Below are 20,477 nucleotides of genomic sequence, written 5' to 3'. Positions count from 1 at the left end.
GTTTAAAATTGCTGCTCTATCTGAATAATGAAAGTTTAATTTTGATTGAGTGTCCCTTTAAATGCAAGTCTGTCAAAAAAACTGAAATAGACGATAAAAATTGTGGAGTAGACTGTCCCTTTTGACAGATAGATAGATAACAGATTCAATAAAAAAAAAAAAAGTCCAATTCACTTCCATTATCAAAATCTGCACAATCATTTTATGTGCACACTTTCTGAGGAATCAGTTCCTACTGAGCATGTGCAAGAGCTCACAGCATATATGTATATGTGTTTTGTAATTGGCGGATGGTTTTCATATGATACAGGGCGCCTGAAATAAACAGAAATAAATTTAAAATTTGCCAGAAAAAACTCCTTTGAGATTCAGACTAAGTGCTATTGCATTGTGTTTTTCTTATGCATGTGTTGATTTTGCAAATGTACTGTATTTAATGGTCCTTTAATTCTTTTCACAAAGCTCCTGTATTTACTTTACATCTTTTACTGCACTGTGTGAAAAATGCAAAACATAATAAAAACATAATTATAAATGACAAATAACTGGTGATAAAAATGTCCCGGTGCAGATACTCAGGCAGTATTACAAAGCCAATTGGATTTATGAGGAATTTTAAACAGGCACATTATCAGTCTGATTGATCAAAACAATTATTGAAAAACCTTAAATAATATTTGGTAAAGAAACTGTGTATCTTAAATAAGAATTGGTTATTTTATAGAATAAATACGTTTCATGACAGCTGCGTTTGCTTCTTTCAGTTAATAAAAGGCAACACACTGACAAAAGCTGCCTGATCAACGATAAAACACACTCCCAACTGGAATAAAAAAACCTGTCCTGCATTGCTTGAAGCAAAAGCGACCGCTTACCTGCAGAACTCGCTGCAAAGAATCCACATAACTTCTTTCACTCTGGACAATAGAGGCCAAAATGTGACGTCGCAAAACCTACAAAAGAAACACAATTCCTGTCTTGAGACTGAAATGAAACAGACATTAAAGGGAAAATGCACTGTAAAATTGGTTTACCGTTAAAGGGACAGTAAAGTCAGTATTAGACACTGATGGTTTAGACAGAGCATGCAATTTCAAACAACCTTCCAATTTACTTCTATTATTTAATTTGCTTCCTTCTCTTGTTATCTTTTGCTGAAAGGTTTATCTAGGTAAGCTCAGGAGCACAAAGAAGCTAGGTTCTAGCTGCTGATTGGTGGCTGCATATATATACCGATTGTCATTGGCTCACCCAGAGGCGTAACTAGAAACCACAGGACCCAGGTGCAAGAATCTAAAGAAAGTGAATTTGATATATATATTTTTTTTATATATATAATTAACACAGAAAAAAAATGTGACTCAGATTACATGTATGCAAAAGGAGGTACCCTGTGCCCACAGTCTGTGAGATGGTCTGACCTCCTATTACTGTATATAGTGACACTGTTTAACCCATCAGTACTGTATATAGTGAGTCAGTGACACATTCTGTAATCTGCCGGTGAGATGGCTGGCCTGACCCTACCCGCCCCAGTACTTTATAAAGTGACCACAGTAGTCTGTGACATGGTCCAGCCCCCCCGTACTGTATACAGCGGTACTGTATAGACTGACACTGTTTACCCCCACCCCCCCATGCTGTAGTAACAAGGTCTGTAATTTGCTGGTTACACAAACAAACACACACAGTCACATACATACATACATACATGCATAAATACACACACAGTCACATACATACACACACACACACACATACATACATACATACATAAATACACACACAGTCACATACATACACACACACACACACACAGTCACATACATACACACACACACATACATACATACACACATACATGCATAAATACACACACAGTCACATACATACACACACACACACACAGTCACATACAAACACACACATACATGCATAAATACACACACAGTCACATACATACACACACACACACACAGTCACATACATGCATAAATACACACACAGTCACATACATACACACACACACAGTCACATACATGCATAAATACACACACAGTCACATACATACACACACACACACACACAGTCACATACATGCATAAATACACACACAGTCACATACATACACACACACAGTCACATACATGCATAAATACACACACAGTCACATACATACCTACACACACACACCAATGAAACACTAACCCCTGTAGTCAGAGACACTAGTGAAGCATCATGTCACACTCATATGATATCAGTGCAGGCAGTGGCAGGTCAACGTTTTTTATTGTAAAACTTTTTTTTTTTTTAAGCTGGGCCCCCACCCTTGGGGGCCCAGTCGCAATTGCGACCTCTGCACCCCCTGTAGTTTCGCCCCTGGGCTCACCCATGTGTTCACTTAGAAACCAGTAGTGCATTGCTGCTCCTTCAACAAATGATACCAAGAGAATAAAACAAATTTGATAATAGAAGTAAACTGGAAAGTTGTTTAAAATTGTACGTTCTACCTAAATCATGAAATCATTTTTTTGGGTTTCATGTCCCTTTAATGTGTTTTCAATGACTTGTTATACCAGTTGCAGTGTATATAAAATGTGTTGGAGATAGATCCCTTAGGTTTAATTTTGTATTTAAAATAGCTGCTGTTGTGTTGTTTTTTGCTCACTGAAACTACAACCCATTCAAATTGGATAACTTTGCAGGGAGAGCATAACACCTTATCATATCTTTCCACATATACATAAAGGCTTCCTTATCTTTTCTCTTTTTATACAAAAAGGCCAATACTTACAAATAGCAATTTAAATTAACATTTTAGTACCTATCTCTCCAATCCCCTGCTGGGCATTATTTTTTTCTAAACTTTGTTTAACTAGCTTTCCTCTAGTCCTTACTGTCGCATTGAAATTTTTAGTATAGGTCTTGGTTTCAACAGGCAAAGGCAGCTATTTTAAATGAGAAAGTAAAGGTAAAGGCGCTATTTAATAAACTCTAGAAGTTACAATTAATCATTGGAAACACATTAAAGAAGATATAATGTCACCCTTTCCCTTTTGCTTATTTTTCCTGTAACATAACTTTGAAATTTGTTTCCTTCCACTGCCCCTCCCAGGGGCTGTAGTGAATCCTGTAACTTCAGACCACCGACCCTGCAACAAGCTCCACATCAACAGCAGTTAAAATAAACATACTTTTTTAAGGGCCATGTCCTGGAACTGCAGATTAATTTATATGTTGCTAACAAAACAACAATTGTTAAAACATTTATTCTGTATGCAGATCTTTTCTAATGCAGGGCTTACTGGTCTTTAATGTTCTGTTACACTTATTGCTCACCCGTATCACACGCCATTTGGGTGAGTTACAGTTTCACACTTACCTGCTGGGCGCTGAGACCCTCTGGCATTGGGCCGAGCTCTGAAGGTGGAGCTTCTAAGTCAAAGAAGTCCAGGAAGCCATTGTCCTCTTCCCCTGAGTCTCCTGTGCAAGGAAACAAATGAAAAAGAGAGAAAACTTGAGAAAATGAGTCTGAAAGAATCACTGCAGAAAGAAACCATCTCTGGTTACCTGAAGGGAAGAATAAAATTATTTACTGTTTGTCACCTGAAGAGAAACTCTCATCCACAGTGCACTGCTGATCCAGTTTGTGCTTTTTACTGAGCCGCCTCTTGAACCACATCGTGTAGCCCTTGTTCAGTAAATGCACCCTGTGCACACAGCTGTGATTTTTACAGGAAGCTCTGCACAGTGTATCTGGGGAGCGATGGGTGTGTTTGCTCTTCAGGAATGAGAAGTTTTGGTATCAGTGGTTAGGGAGGAGAGAATGGCAGAAGGAAGGGATGAACTGAGGGTTGTCTGTGTTTCTAAAGAGGGAGGGCCAGTTTGTCTTCTGCTTACTTGAGAAGCTGATTACAGCTTTTATTTTCTGTGTACCCACTTCCTTATTAAAACTAAATATACAAGAAATACATAACATAATAAACTCCTAGGGTGTAATATTCACCATCACAAACTAATATGTACAGGGCCAGCTCATTCCAACTGATGCTCTGAGCATAAACTGCCGGCATATGCCCTAAATACCAAACAGAACACGTACCCTCATACAGTGATATCACCAGCAGAACCCCTCCTCCCCCCCCCCCAGTGATATCACCAGCAGAACCCTTCCTCTCACCCAGTGATATCACTAGCAGAACCTCTCGTCCCCCCCAGTGATATCACCAGCAGAACCCTTCCTCTCACCCAGTGATATCACTAGCAGAACCCCTCCTCCCCCCCAGTGATATCACCAGCAGAATCCCTTCTCTCACCCAGTGATATCACTAGCAGAACCCCTCCTCCCCCCAGTGATATCACCAGCAGAATCCCTTCTCTCACCCAGTGATTTCATCAACAGAACCCCTCCTCTCACCCAGTGATATCACCAGCAGTACCCCTCCTCTCACCTAGTGATATCACCAGCAGAACCCCTCCTCCCCCCCCGTGATATCACCAGCAGAACCCCTCCTCTCACCCAGTAATATCACCAGCAGAACCCCTCCTCCCCCCCAGTGATATCACCAGCAGTACCCCTCCTCCCCCCCAGTGATATCACCAGAAGAACCTCTCCTCTCCCCCAGTGATATCACCAGCAGAACCCCTCCTCTCACCCAGTGATATCACCAGCAGAACCCCTCCTCTCACCCAGTAATATCACCAGCAGAACCCCTCCTCTCCCCCAGTGATATCACCAGCAGAACCCCTCATCTCCCCCAGTGATATCACCAGCAGAACCCCTCCTCTCACCCAGTGATATCACCAGCAGAACCCCTCCTCTCACCAAGTGATATCACCAGCAGAACCCCTCCTTTCACCCAGTGAGATCACCAGCAGAACCCCTCCTCTCTCCCCCATGATATCACCAGCAGTACCCCTCCTCTCACCCAGTGATATCATCAGTAGAACCCCTCCTCTCACCCAGTGATATAACCAGCAGCACCCCTCCTCTCATTCAGTTATATCACCAGCAGGACCCCTCGTCTCACCCAGTTATATCACCAGCAGAACCCCTCCTCTCAGCAAGTGATGGCAACAGCAAAATATGTTTAATTACTCTTACACAGATTTTGTCATATCACATGTAGAAAAAAGTCCATTCACCAGTAATATCACCAATAAACCACTCTCTTTACCAAGTGATGTCATCAGTACAGCAAATCTACTTATATCACCAGTAGAACACCTCCACTCACCCGGTGATATCACCAGTAGAACACCTCCACTCACCCAGTGATAACACCAGTAGAACACCTCCACTCACCTGGTGATATCACCAGAAGAACACCTTCACACACCCGGTAATATCATCTGTAGAACACCTCCACTCACCTGGCAATAAAACCAGTAGAACACCTCCACTCACCCAGTGATATCACCAGTAGAACACCTCCACTCACCTGGTGATATCACCAGCAGAACCCCTCCTCTCACCCAGTGGTATCACCAGCAGCACCCCTCCTCTCACCCAGAGATGACAACAACAAAACATGTTTCATTACTCTTACACTGATTTAGGCCAGTCACCCGTAATATCACCAATAAATCACTCTCTTTACCAAGTGATGTCATCAGTACAGTAACTCCACTTGTTAAGTAATATTAGCAGTAGAACACCTCCACTCACCTGGTGATATCAGCAGTAGAACACCTCCACTCACCTGGTGATATCAGCAGTAGAAAACCTCCACTCACCCGGTGATATCCCCAGTAGAACACCTCCACTCACCCAGTGATATCACCATAAGAACATCTCCACTTACTTGGTGATATCACCAGTAGAACATCTCCACTCACCAGGTGATGTTCTCAGTAGAGTACTTCCCACATCCAGTAATATCATCATTAGAGAACTTCCACTCACACAGTTATATTAACAGTACAACACCTTCACTCACCCAGTATATTGCAAATACACCAGTAGAACACCTCAATCAGTAATATCACCAGTAAAAAATCTCTACTCAGTGGTGGCATCAGTAGAGCATCTCCCAGTAGGACACCTCCACCAACTAATTGATGTCATGAGTGCAACACATCCACAAAGTGAGGTTACCAGACTCACCAGTAGAATATCTCCACCAACCCAACCTCCCAGCACCCAATAAGACCATGTGTTCCTAATTTAATCTGTATTTATTCACTATTTACCACATCTAGCTTCCACACACTGTCTGCCATTACTACAATTCAGACCATGAACAGTCACCCAAAAATGACAGCAATACTCCCCACTTTTTGTGACATTTGAAGTGAACATATGTCCTTAACACACTCATTACTATATTCAATCACCAACTCATATTGTTTGTCAAACAATGCTTAGGCTGCATTATATTATAAAATTCTATTTAAGTCTTGACATTTAACTTTCTAACAATATTTCAGCAAATTGGGATATATATATATATATATAATTCAGCCATTTCCTACCTGTTGTTTCTTTACGATGTAAAAAGGTAACTTTTCGCATCACTGCAATACGTGTTTTCTCCAAACCATCTTTCGTACCACTTTTTGCGGCCTTCATCAGCTGTGTCATCTGAAAAGAACAGGTAGGGGAGTGCATGACGGACTAAAGAATACAATGACATTAAACATTTCACTACATCTGGATGTCAGGCAAAAGTAAACCAAAAACATATATAGTGCATTTCACCTCCCCTGTGTGTTTACTTCTATATCTCCTGCACACAAAGAATAAGAATTACCCAAATAGCATCATCACTGGGAGAGGGCATATGGAAACAGGAAACCATAGAAGAAGGGTAGAGGGTATGAGGAACCCACCGCAGAAGCCCAAGCACAGAGATAAAGGGTTTGAGCAACCCTGAGCAAGAAGCCCCAGCACATGGGTTAGATGGTATGAGGGACACAATTAGGAGAACTGACACATGAATTAATGGCATGTGGAACACAAACCATCCCATGTCGAGTGCACAAGCAACCCAATAATAACTGTAAATGGAAGGACAAATGGAACCCAGAAACAAAAGCGCAGATAGTGTGATTATAAAGAACCACACGTCTACAAAACAAAAAAGGGGGTATGGGGTAACCATATCCCCAGTACAAAGTAAAATGCTAAGGAAAGTGTGGACATAAATAAGGGGAACCAAAAGGCTTTAGCACAAGGAAAGGGCTACAGCACTGGTTTAGGGCATGAGAAATCCAGGAGTTCCAAAAAGGGATGAGTGTGAGAGGAACCCAGTAGCTGCACAAGTAGGGTGAAAGGTTGTGGACCTGAGGAACCTGGTAACTCAAGAGCAGAATGAGAGGATGCACAAGGAAGAAAGGCACAATGAGCCCAGAAATTACAGTATCAGTAGAAATCAGTAGAAATGGTGGAAGAGTCTACGAACCCCAGCTTAGGCAGAACCATAAAACATAGACTAAACAAAACATGGAGAGTTTACAACCTCATTGACCCAGAAAGAAAACCCAATAAAAAATATTTACTGGGCCCAGAGAGTGTGAAGTCATAAACCATAGCCCAGAGAGGTTAGATTAACAGAAGGTGCAGACTTTGCTTTGGGAGAAAAGGGAAATAAAAATCTGGGATCCCAGGAAAAGACTGCGGCATCAGCGCACATATGGCGAGCCAGGCAGGACGTCTCCCCTAGGTCTGGCTATTAAGTTTATAGTCTATCTGTGCTGGATCATTAAATCATTAAATTAGTTTTCAGTTGTCAGCCATAATGAATAGCTGCATGCTGGGACTGCCACGTTAAAACTGTCTAATTCGATTTTAAACAATTAGTGCACACACATTAGATGGTGAAGGTTTTGTCAAAAACACATAGCAAGAGCAGAGCTAAAACACAACACTACATTAAACAACAGCTGCAAAAAAACAGACACCGCACAAGGAAAACATTTGGGGGGGGGGGGAATATGAAATAATAAAAAAAATAGCATTTTACTAGCTACAGATCTTAAAATATATTAGTACACAGCTTTAGACTTACATGGACACAATTATTAAAAAAAAATACACGCTAGACCCTGCACTAATGCAAAGTGTTACACAAACAGTACAAGTACAGATCGGGACTAGCAGAGCACTGCTGGTCCTGAACGTAAACAGCCAATCAGAAGTATTATCACAAGACGTGTAACTAGCGCTGCTGACTGGATCAGTGGTGGTTTCTGCTCTGGATCAGTAGACCAGGGTCGATAGTCTAAAAATGACATGCTTTAACCAATGTGATCATGTCATTTTTTTTACTATTATGGCCTTTTAACTAATAAATAATACCTGTTTTTATTACCCATTTTAAAGGCACTTAATAAAGCAGCAATATAGTGGCTTAAAAGGGGCATAAAACCCAGAATGTTCATTTTATGTTTCAGACAGAACATACAATTTAAAACAACTTTATCCTTTATTGAAGGAGCAGCAATGCACTACTGGGAGCTAGCTGAACAAATTGGGTGAGCCAATGAAAAGAGGCATAAATATGCATCAACCAATCGCCAGCTAGCTCCCAGTTGTGCATTGCTGTTCCTGAGCCTACCTAGGTATGCTTTTAAGAAATGGATAGAGAGAGAATGAAGCAAATTTGATAATAGAAGTAAATTTAAAAGTTGTTTAAAAGTGTATGCTCTATCTGAATCATGAATGAAAAAAGTGGAGTTCCATGTCCCTTTAATGATAGTCAGACTAAACTATTGTTGCTGTGCATGTCACAGGGAGGGTGTAGACACCCGCTCATATGGATATGAGATATTGTCCGAGCAACATGAATCCAGATGATATCCTTTGTGGTCAGTGATATAGAAATGAACCCTACTTGTTAATAGGATTTTTATTGAGTACATTAACTACATTTTTTCCAGCGTAATTTGAATAAAATTGTTATCATGTTATTTAAATTCTCATTTAGCTGCATGCACTTTAATATGAACTGTAATAGTTATTATTAATGCAAATTTAAGATGTACTTTAAATATGATTTTTGACTTTCAATACATTTTTTTACAGAGCACTTTATTATAATGTATGTGTTTCTGCTTCACATACAGATATAGGATATGTCCTGTAGCGAGATACGTCTCTCAAGGTAAAACTTGCCTGTCCAGAATCCTATAGCAATGAGAGAGCTTTTCAGATAATCTGGCTTGAGTAGAGAGTTTAGAGAATCCGGCCCTATAGCTTAGAGCTAAAAATAGATTTTCTATGTGAGTAATCATTTTGCTGAATAAACAGTCTGCACTCATTTTGTTTAAAGTTTTTCAGAATATGAACGTAAGGTTTTTGGAGAAATACTTCTTTACTGATGTAAGTGAGATCACTGTATATTATTCTGCATATTTTATTTTTTATTTTTTAAAGGGACACTAAAGTCAAAATAAACTTTCATTATTCAGATAGAGCAGCAGTTTTAAGACTCTTTCTAATTTTCTTCCATTATCAAATGTTGTAGTCTTTTTATATTCACACTTTCCCTACTAAGCATGTGCAGAAGCTCACAAGGTATACGTATACTAGTCTGTGATTGGCTGATGTCTGTCACATGATACAGGGGGTCGGAAGACAGAAAAAAATCTACTGCTTTTTCCAAATTCTGGGTAGGTGATATTGCATTGTCCTTTTATTATGCGCTAGTTAATTATGCAATGCCACTGCATTTAGTGGTCCTTTAACTACACCACCTGGATGGATCTTTTTAAAATACTTATTCTGAAACACTTTATTTACATTTATTTCTGTATTCATCTAGTTTCTACAGTCTATTTTTTATATAAATTATTTACACCTTTATTTGACAGTAGATGTAAAGTAAGTCACAATTAAACGTCCATGATTCAGGTAGAGTACACAATTTTAAGAAACTTTTCAATATACTTCTTTTATCAAACTAACTTTGTTCCCTTGGTATCCTTTGAAAAAAAAGCATATCTAGGTAATCTCAGGAGTACCACTGCACTATTGATAGCTAGGTGACTGGTGGCTACACACGTATGCCTTGTCATTGGCTCAGAAGATGTCTTCAGCTAGCTCCCAGTAGTGATTTGCAATTATAGAGCAGACTTTAGCTATGTGTTTAACTACTTTGTATGGGCTAATCACATAATTATATACAAGTAATAGTGCAATAAATAAAATGGTCATTACAGCATCTTCTTCCACGTTTAGGTCCCCTTTAAGAAGAAAACAAAATTACCAGAGCAATTCTTTGTATTTTACACAACAAGAGGCTAAAATAACAAGTTGGTAACAGTATTATGATCTGAATAAGTGGGTTGTGTGAGGTAAATTTAGTTCCTCATGCTTATTTAGGGATTTACTCAATTTAAGGAAGAAAAAAAATTGAGAAATGCAAAAAAGTACAGATGCTAAAGAACAGATATTTAAAGTAAAAATGCACTATAAAGAGTACATTTTGGTTTATACAATCTTGAAACTGATTCATTTTATGCAAATTAAAGGGACAGTCAACACCAGAATTTTTGTTGTTTAAAAATAAAGATAATCCCTTTATTACCCATTCCCCAGTTTTGCATAACCAACACTGCTATAGAAATACACTTTTTACCTCTCTAATTACCTTGTTTCTAAGCCTCTGCAAACTGCCCTCTTGTTTCAGTTGTTTTGACCGGCTTGCATTTTAGCCAATCAGTGCTCACTCCAGGGTAACTTCACATGCATGAACTCAATGCTATCTATATGAAACACATGAACTAATGCCCTCTAGTGGTCAAAATGCATTCAGATTAGAGGTAGTCTTCAAGGTCTAAGAAATTAGCATATGAACCTCCTAGAATTAGCTTTCAACTAAGAATATGAACAGGACAAAGCAAAATTGGTGATAAAAGTAAGTTGTTTTTAAATGACATGCCCTATTTAACTCTTGAAAGTTTTGTTTGACTAGTTTCATTAGTGCATTGCTTTTTTTTTCTTTTCTTTTTTTTAAATATAATTTGTGTTACTTTTCCAATGCATATAAAGAAATAAAACAGGTATGTGTGATAACAACAGGGAGAAAAACAAAAATCATATCTGTGCAATTTAGGCCATTTTGGGTCCTTAATATATTTCAAATAATACAATAACACTAGATTTGTAGTAATGATAGTCATTAACACAATCATATGACCATGTGCAGATTCTTAAAAAGAGGGGGAAAAAAAAAAGGGTAAACGAAGGAAAAGGGGGAAAAGAGGGGAGGGGGAGATCCTCCAGGTGGTCAACTGATATCAAGAACACCTGGTCTACTGGGAAGCTGAACTGGTAGATTCCTAATGTATCTCTCTAGAATTCGAAATCCACGTACGTGGAAAAATGTCAAGACCAGTTCTGCAAAACTGATGGAAGATAGGAAGGGAAATAAAATCTGTTTTTGTAAAGACATTGGGTAAGACTTTATAACAGGTAGCCATCCCATCAAAAAAAATGTAATTCTTTTCTCAGCGGCTGAATGAAGATGGAATGATTCATAGACTATTTGGGTTTGAATTCCCTTAAAAATCTGAGCGAGGCTCGGTGTGCGATTGGCTTTCAAATTTTTTTACTATGTAATATCTATCAGTATAATGGTACTTAAAATTATTTTCTGAGTACTAACTGTGGAGTTCTTCAAAAATAGTAATAAGATAACTTCCGGTGAAAAAGAAATGGTCATGATGTACAGTTTATTAAACCAGAATTCAACTTTTTTGTCATAATTGATTGATTTTGGGACAATACAAGAACACGTGAAGTAGGTCAGCATTTGCGGTTTAAAAATAAAATGCCCCCTGTCCCCTGACATGTTTCGCAAGAACCTGGCTTTTTCAAAAATAATTTTTTAAAGAGCAAATGCAAGTCTGATAATTATAGAGGATTAGGCCGGTACCTTTAGACTTAGTTATTTAAGGGCACACTACGGATATATGCGCGTGTACCTCCATTACTCACTACACAGCCTTAAACCTATTATTATTATTATCGGTTATTTGTAGAGCGCCAACAGATTCCGCAACCTATCCACAGATATTACCACCTTAATTATTTAGTCAGGGAGCTTTGAACAGAATGTTTGCCACTTACTAACTATACAGAGTCTTTGCAAGCAGTATCGTTCTGCATAATCCCTTACGAGATACTATCGTGACACAATAGACTAGCTGAATAAGAGCATCCGAACTATAATAATTTATATTACAATACTGGAATCTATACCATACTGCAGTTAAGGGAACTGTAGTACGTTTGCTAGTATTGATTTTGAATATGTTCTAATTATATAAACCTCTTATGCTAAGCAGCACTATTAACAGTTGCAACTTTGATGGCAACAGCACAAGCCTAGTATTTCTTACTTATATGGAAATAGACTATGGATTAATATCTACATCCTAGGTCTAAATCCCTTATGTATAGAGGCACTCTCCCTGCCTTTTACTTGAGGCCACATTTATACATTTATTACCAGAATTGACCCATTAGTCTTTTTAAATGTGTGTGTATTGTTTAATTTTAAAAGTATCCTAATAAAGGTTACATTTTATATATATATATATATATATATATATATATATATATATATATATATATATATATATATATATATATATATATATATATATATATATATATATATATATATATATATTTTGCTCTTCCACCATATTAGGTTGTTCTATAAAACGTAGCCGCTAAGGAATGCGAGTGTTATCCAAGTGTACACTATTATCAGTTGTGTACCAATTACGTTTGGGTTATCATTTGTACACAGCACCCTCACCATAGTACCTTTAGATCTGCAGTATAAGATTTATGATTTAAAAGCAGACATCTAGGTCGAATTTATGGTAATTCCTAAATTCTCATCATAGTAGTGCCATTAGTACCCCAATTACTCTTTTATAGCTTTAGGATTAGTGCAACGAGGACAGACAGAGGGTTTTGTTGGATAAAATTGAGATATTTTGAGAGGAGATAAATAAAAGTAATTAATGAGTTTCATCTGTGATTCCTTCTAGCTCATAGAGATTTCACATGTGATAAGAGTAGTGAAACTTTGTTTAATTGTATCAGGATCCATTGTAGGAAGAGCGGGTAAGCAACAGTTACACAACTTATCCATATATAGTAAGCTTTGTTTAGTGAGCATGATGTCATACATTAAAGTGCATTGCTAATTCTTCGACAAAGGATACCAAAAGAACAAAGCAACTTTGATAATAGAAGTAAAGTGTAAAGTTGTTTAAAATGGTATGCTCTGTCTGAATCATGAAAGAAAAAAAATTGGATTTTGTGTGCCTTTAAAAAGCACCTTATATCCTAAGAACATGCCCTAGTGACATATTTCTCTGCTGGTGTATCATCAAGTTGGAGTATTTTTTTAAACAGCAATTAAACATACTATTTTCTGCGTGCAAAACATAGTTCAATTGAAAACGGCAGGAAATACATACTTTAGTATCCATTCTCATTGGATAATAAGGAAAACTCCCATTGCAGTATTGGTGGTGAGAAACAAAATTTACAAACCTTACAAGAAGGAGGTTAATGAATATCTATGTGTATATGTATATATATATATGTATATATATATATGGCACCGACCTCTCCTAGACCTGCAGCCCGACATGTCCGCCCGGAACCCCGGCACACAGCTAGCGAGTGCAGTCCTTCATTGAAACAGACTGTGAGTACTACTGACTTTGCACCCTGGTTGATGGCCCAACAGTATTGCGAGTGCAGATACACATGGAGGATATATATACTGTGTATATATATATATATATAATTATTTTTAGATTATTTATTTTTTTTGAATGAGGTCAGAAGTGGCAAAAAACAAAAAAGTGAAGCTTACTTAATAATTGTATAACAATGGAGACCTCACAACTTTTCAGATTTGAGAGGGACATTCCCTACTTATGTGCTCTGTCCTGCTGCCCCTCTGAGACACCCATGTGTCCTGATTTGCTGAATTTCCCTTAGCCCCACCTAGACACGCCCCAAAACTGACAAACACGCCCATAAAATGACAAACACGCCCATAAACTGACAAACACGCCCATAAACTGGTTAAATCCACAGCAGCAAATGAAATTACCCGACTCTCACTGCTAAACATACCGCGTCCTTTAGTGTGACGGAACCGTTTTCTTCCTGAGCCTCAACACCTGTACAATTTAGTTAGATGGAACATTATACAATGACCTGTCCAGTTTAATTCACTTTATCCTGGTATAACAATGGAGACCTCACAACTTTTCAGATTTGAGAGGGACATTCCCTACTTCTGTGCTCTGTCCTGCTGCCCCTCTGAGACAGCCATGTGTCCTGATTTACTGAATTTCCCTTAGCCCCACCTAGACATGCCCATAAAATGACAAACACGCCCATAAACTGACAAACACGCCCATAAACTGACAAACACGCCCTAAACTGACAAACACGCCCATAAACTGACAAACACGCCCATAAACTGACAAACACGCCCATAAAATGACAAACACGCCCATAAAATGACAAACACGCCCATAAACTGACAAACACGCCCTAAACTGACAAACACAACAAAAACTGGTTAAATCCACAGCAGCAAATGAAATTACCCGACTCTCACTGCTAAACATACCGCGTCCTTTAGTGTGATGGAATTGTTTTCTTCCTGAGCCTCAACACCTGTACAATTTAGTTAGATGGAACATTATACAATGACCTGACCAGTTTAATTCACTTTATCCTGGTATTTCCGGTCTGGTGAAATGAGCATGGTTATCAGAGAGATGGGAAACTGAAGTTTGGAAGCTAAAGGTTGAAGTACGCTAGTTTACCCACATTATACATTTCATTATTTTCTTACATTCTATTTGTCAATGGCAAAATACATTGCTAAGAAGAGCATGAGTGATGAGCCAATCAGAAGGGGCATACGCACACATATCCACCAATCAGTGGTCCTGCTAAGGAAGAGCATGTGTGCGGAAATGTAAAACCATAGTGATAAAGGAGCTTTACCAAAACAGGACATTTTACTTTTATGCTAGTATGTTCCTTTAACTGCATTGTAAAGTATTTTAAATTGTTCTCTTTTAGTAGTACCTTTAAAACTGAACAAAATTCAGTGTATGTATATATATATATATATATATATATATATATATATATATATATATATATATATATATATATATATATATATATATATATATAAAGACAGAAGCGCTCAACCTGGGAATGAACAATAGCATAATAGCTTGTTCTATGGCTAGTTACCACCCAAGGAGCAGCCTCTTTTTGCTCAGCATGTGCCTTTCACAGAGAAGAACTTTCCTGTAGCATATCAGTCTGATCCTGACTTAACAGTGCAGTCCAGCCCCGAAATACCAGGCAATCCCTCTCTGAACGAAAGAAACGGCAAAACCCCAGACGTACGTTTCAGCCTAGTGTGGGCCTCTTCAGTGAGGTGCAGCCATATCCCTCTAGGCGCACTGAGCAACGGGGCCACGTCTGGGTTCCCGCATCACCCTTAGGGAGACTTCCCAAAGGGTCACAATTTGCATAAATAAAAAAAGAGAAGCGCTCAACCTGGGAACGAACAATACATAATAGCTTGTTCTATGGCTAGTTACCATCCAAGAAGCAGCCTCTTTTTGCTCAACATGTGATTACATTACAGAGAAGAACTTTCCTGTAGCATAACACAATTTTTAGATGTATTTTACAGCAAAAGTCGACAAAACAAATAAATTAATGTATACTGCAATAATGTTTTACTTGCAATAATGAAACATGTTGTACATTGTTGAAATGTGCAGACAATATTTTTGTATAGATTTTTTTTTGGACACGCTGTCCCGACTAAATACTGAATAAGTGGCAATTCTATTTACTTTGTCTGCTTATAATCACTACTTGGTGACCCAGCCCCACCATGGAGAACTATTGCCACCTCTTGCTGATAGTAGCTGGACCTATGCATGACATCCCTGTCCTGGCTTATGTCCTCAAATTTTATGTGCACGTGCATACACTTCAAACACCAATAAAAATAAAAAAAAATAAAAACAGGATGTGGAATACCCTAAAATTGTTATCCTCTCCAAAAAGGGAGAAACTGAATTGAAAACGTGGGAGAGGAACATCACTTACAGGGCTAGGATCTCTGAAGACATTGTCTCCTGGAGTTTCTAGATTTCCACGTAAGCAAAAGACTGTGGCCTATTTCCCACTAGTGTTCCCCATCGTCAGACAGAACATGACAGAGAATACACAACATGTTCAATGTTACAAAGCCCACATGAAAATGACCAGTTTGAGAAGAATGTATCTGGTATGACTCAGCCAAGGGCTTCACTTGCATCATGTCATCTACTAGGGTTAGTCAGTATGAAGATAGGGAGACACTTTACCTTCAGGTCGTATCTCTGTTTCAGCTCGTGCACATCTCTCCCCTTGACTCTCAGAGACAGAAGGTCCCTCTTAGTCCTGCTGTACCTTTCCTTTAGCCTATTCAGGTCTGGGGAAAGCTGAATGGTGAACAAGCAGCAGTAGAAGCACAGGAGCAAAGAGAAGCAGTGAGTCCAGGGAATGCAGTAAGGAGAGGCAGAAGAGAGAGACATATCAGGTGGGTGTACAAGAGGGAAAGAGAGAGGCATCAAAATGAACACAGCCAAAGCAGGAAAACAGGAGGAACTCAGAGGCAACCAAAGCATATATATGGGCTTATTTTCAGTTTACTAATCCTATAGCTATGGTGGTCAACCTATGGCACCTGTTCTCAAGGTGGTAGTCATAACTGGCACCAAACCTATTCTTAGTTTTAATGGCTGTAACTGTACTTAAAGGGAAATTACATTTACTTCTCTTGGTATGCTTTGCTGAAGGGCATACTTAGGTAGGATAAGGAGCGTGCATGTGTTTGAAGCACTATATGGGAGAAGTTTTCTAACAATACTTTTAACAGCGTTCTACCCTTTTGAGCAGCAGTGATTGCACAAAGTAAAACACTGTTAAAAACATTGTTGCAAAACTTCTCCATATTGTTCTTCAGACACTTAAATGTGTAGTAAGTTATTTAAGTAGTTCTGGGGCACAATATATTATCTTCACCTAGAGCCAGCAAGACAGCAAAATAAACCCCCCATACTCTCCTGTATGTAGGAGAACGTGGTGCTGTAAGCAATATTATCTCACATACTTGCCAACTGCCCTCATTTTACTAGGACAGTTTTTATTTCATCCGGTCCTTTAATTGTGCTGTAAAGCCTGAGGTGTGTGTTTGACATGAATATCTGTAACTGTGGGAATTATATACGATGGCTTTGCTGGACCTAAGTATATTTTAAGGGCATATTGCAGCATCCCCTACACTTTACATTAGAGCAGTGATTTGCAACCTTTTTTTTTGCCGTGGCAGGATATATATATATATATAGATATATATATATATATATATATATATATATATATATATATATATATATATATATATATATATACACATATACACACACACACACATATATATATATATATATATATATATATACACACACACACATATATATATATATACACACACTGTACTGTACTGTGCTGTCATGCTATGCCTCCTACAAACTATACATGACATATTGACATTCAGTCACAAACAAGCATAATGATTGTCTGTGAATGAATGTCAATGTCATAGTTGTAAATGATGCCTGATGAGCCTGTCACATACCTCCCAATATTTCAAAATTTGAAAGAGGGACACCCCCGCACTGTTGTCAGTGTGCCACGGCACACCTGAGGATCTCTCACGGCACACTGGTTGAAAAACACTGCATTAGAGCAGCAGAATAATCAAATAATATCTGTTAACTGCAGGAGATTCACAGATGCAATTTTACCAAATTACACATAAGATCTAAGAATTCAACATTTAATATTTTGTTCATATTAAATTTAATTAAACTTAAAATTGGATTCTTGGTATAGAGCAGAATGGACAGAGCTATGGAAACCATTGGTGAGTCTTGGTGTGGAGCAGAATATAAAGAGATATGGTAACCATAATGAGTGTTTGTGTGGACAGAAAGTGCAGAGCTATGGAAACCCCAGGTGAGTGTGTAGAGCAGAATATAAAGATATATGGAAACCATAATGAGTGTTAGTGTAGAGCAGAATATAAAGAGATATGGTAACCATAATGAATGTTAGTGTAGAGCAGAATATAAAGAGATATGGTAACCATAATGAGTGTTAGTGTAGAGCAGAATATAAAGAGATATGGTAACCATAATGAGTGTTAGTGTAGAGCAGAATATAAAGAGATATGGTAACCATAATGAGTGTTAGTGTAGAGCAGAATATAAAGAGATATGGTAACCATAATGAGTGTTAGTGTAGAGCAGAATATAAAGAGATATGGTAACCATAATGAATGTTAGTGTAGAGCAGAATATAAAGATATATGGAAACCATAATGAGTGTTAGTGTAGAGCAGAATATAAAGAGATATGGTAACCATAATGAGTGTTAGTGTAGAGCAGAATATAAAGAGATATGGTAACCATAATGAGTGTTAGTGTAGAGCAGAATATAAAGAGATATGGTAACCATAATGAATGTTAGTGTAGAGCAGAATATAAAGAGATATGGTAACCATAATGAGTGTTAGTGTAGAGCAGAATATAAAGAGATATGGTAACCATAATGAGTGTTAGTGTAGAGCAGAATATAAAGAGATATGGTAACCATAATGAATGTTAGTGTAGAGCAGAATATAAAGAGATATGGTAACCATAATGAGTGTTAGTGTAGAGCAGAATATAAAGAGATATGGTAACCATAATGAGTGTTAGTGTAGAGCAGAATATAAAGAGATATGGTAACCATAATGAGTGTTAGTGTAGAGCAGAATATAAAGAGATATGGTAACCATAATGAGTGTTAGTGTAGAGCAGAATATAAAGAGATATGGTAACCATAATGAGTGTTAGTGTAGAGCAGAATATAAAGAGATATGGTAACCATAATGAGTGTTAGTGTAGAGCAGAATATAAAGAGATATGGTAACCATAATGAGTGTTTGTGTGGACAGAAAGTGCGGAGCTATGGAAACCCCAGGTGAGTGTGTAGAGCAGAATATAAAGAGATATGGTAACCATAATGAGTGTTAGTGTGGGCAGAAAGTGCGGAGCTATGGAAACCCTAGATGAGTATTTGTGTGGAGCAGAATATAAAGAGATACGGTAACCATAATGTGTTTTGGTGTGGAGCAGGGAGGGCGGAGCTATGGAAACCCCAGGTGAGGCTTGGTGCATAGTAGAATGGGAGGAGCTATGGAATACATTGTGGGAGTGGCCAGTATTCCCTTACCCTGCTTACTTTATAGTTCTGTTGCAAAGTGTCCCTGGATTTATTTTTTCAACTATACACATGCTCCTGGGTCACATAGTACCAGTGCTACAGATAACCATGATATTTACCCCCTTATCACTATCACCTTTATGACACAGTGATGTCCTGATCTAAAGATAATCTCTCACAACGCATAGGCATCTGTTTACACTGCCTTGTGCATGATATTTTGCTAAAAAAGCACGTGTAACAAATTATGTCAGTTAGTGTTAAAGGGACAGTCTACTCCAGATTTTATATTGTTTAAAAAGGTAGATAATCCCTGTATTACCCATTCACAAGTTTTGCATAACCAACATGGTTATATTCATACACTTTTAACCTCTGTGATTACCTTGTTTCTAAGCCTCTGCAGACTGCCCCCTTATTTCAGTTTGACAGACTTGCATTTAGCCAATCAGTGCTAACTCTTAAATAACCCCATGGGAGTGAGCACAATGTTATCTATATGACGCACATGAACTACACTGTCTAGCTGTCAAAATGCACTGAGATAAGAGGCAGTTCAATGGCTTAAAAATTAGCTTGAGACTGCCTAGGTTTAGTTTTCCACAAAGAATACCAAGAGAGCAAAGCAAATTTGATCAATTGAAAGTTGTTTAAAATTGCATGCCCTATTGGAATCATGAAACTTTAATTTTGACTAGACTGTCTTTTGTAAATTAGGATTTGTGCTGCTCCCTTCTCTAATATCCCAGTTGGCTAAACCTAGGAGTTTGTGCTATTTTGATTAGCGCTACATAATAATCATAACGTGTAATCTCTACATTTGCCACTAGGTGTCATCATTGTTCTACATCAAAGTAAATTAAAGTGATGGTAAATGCATCAGTTGTGCAAGACAAATTTCTTTTGCTCTGACCTTAACTAGCACATTGATGTGATTATATAAATAAAAAAACGTTTTTTCACTGTTCGATTCTGTTTTTATTACCCTCTCCGTACAGTCTTATAATCAGCCTCTCTATAATTTTCTCACGGGGCAGCTTTGATTGACAACGCTTTTAGCCAATCATCAGCTCACCATGCGCCCCATGTGAAATATGAAGTGCACGCTCCCGTCCTCTACACTAACTCACTGCTA

General features: G+C 38.2%; 1 protein-coding gene across 1 annotated transcript in view; it reads right to left on the bottom strand.

Moving 5' to 3' along the window:
• ARHGEF10L (Rho guanine nucleotide exchange factor 10 like) overlaps positions 1 to 20,477 on the bottom strand; it is a 278,910-nt gene that overhangs the window by 126,349 nt on the left and 132,084 nt on the right. Inside the window, 3 exon segments of the mRNA XM_053690269.1 lie at positions 876 to 953; positions 3,383 to 3,483; positions 6,475 to 6,583. Of these exon segments, the coding sequence (XP_053546244.1) occupies positions 876 to 953; positions 3,383 to 3,483; positions 6,475 to 6,583 (288 nt within the window).

This window comes from Bombina bombina, chromosome 8 (genome assembly GCF_027579735.1).
Source record: "Bombina bombina isolate aBomBom1 chromosome 8, aBomBom1.pri, whole genome shotgun sequence".
Taxonomy (NCBI): Eukaryota; Metazoa; Chordata; class Amphibia; order Anura; family Bombinatoridae; genus Bombina; species Bombina bombina.
The sequence above is the reverse complement of the archived record's forward strand: the minus strand, read 5'-3'. Positions and strand labels throughout refer to the sequence as shown.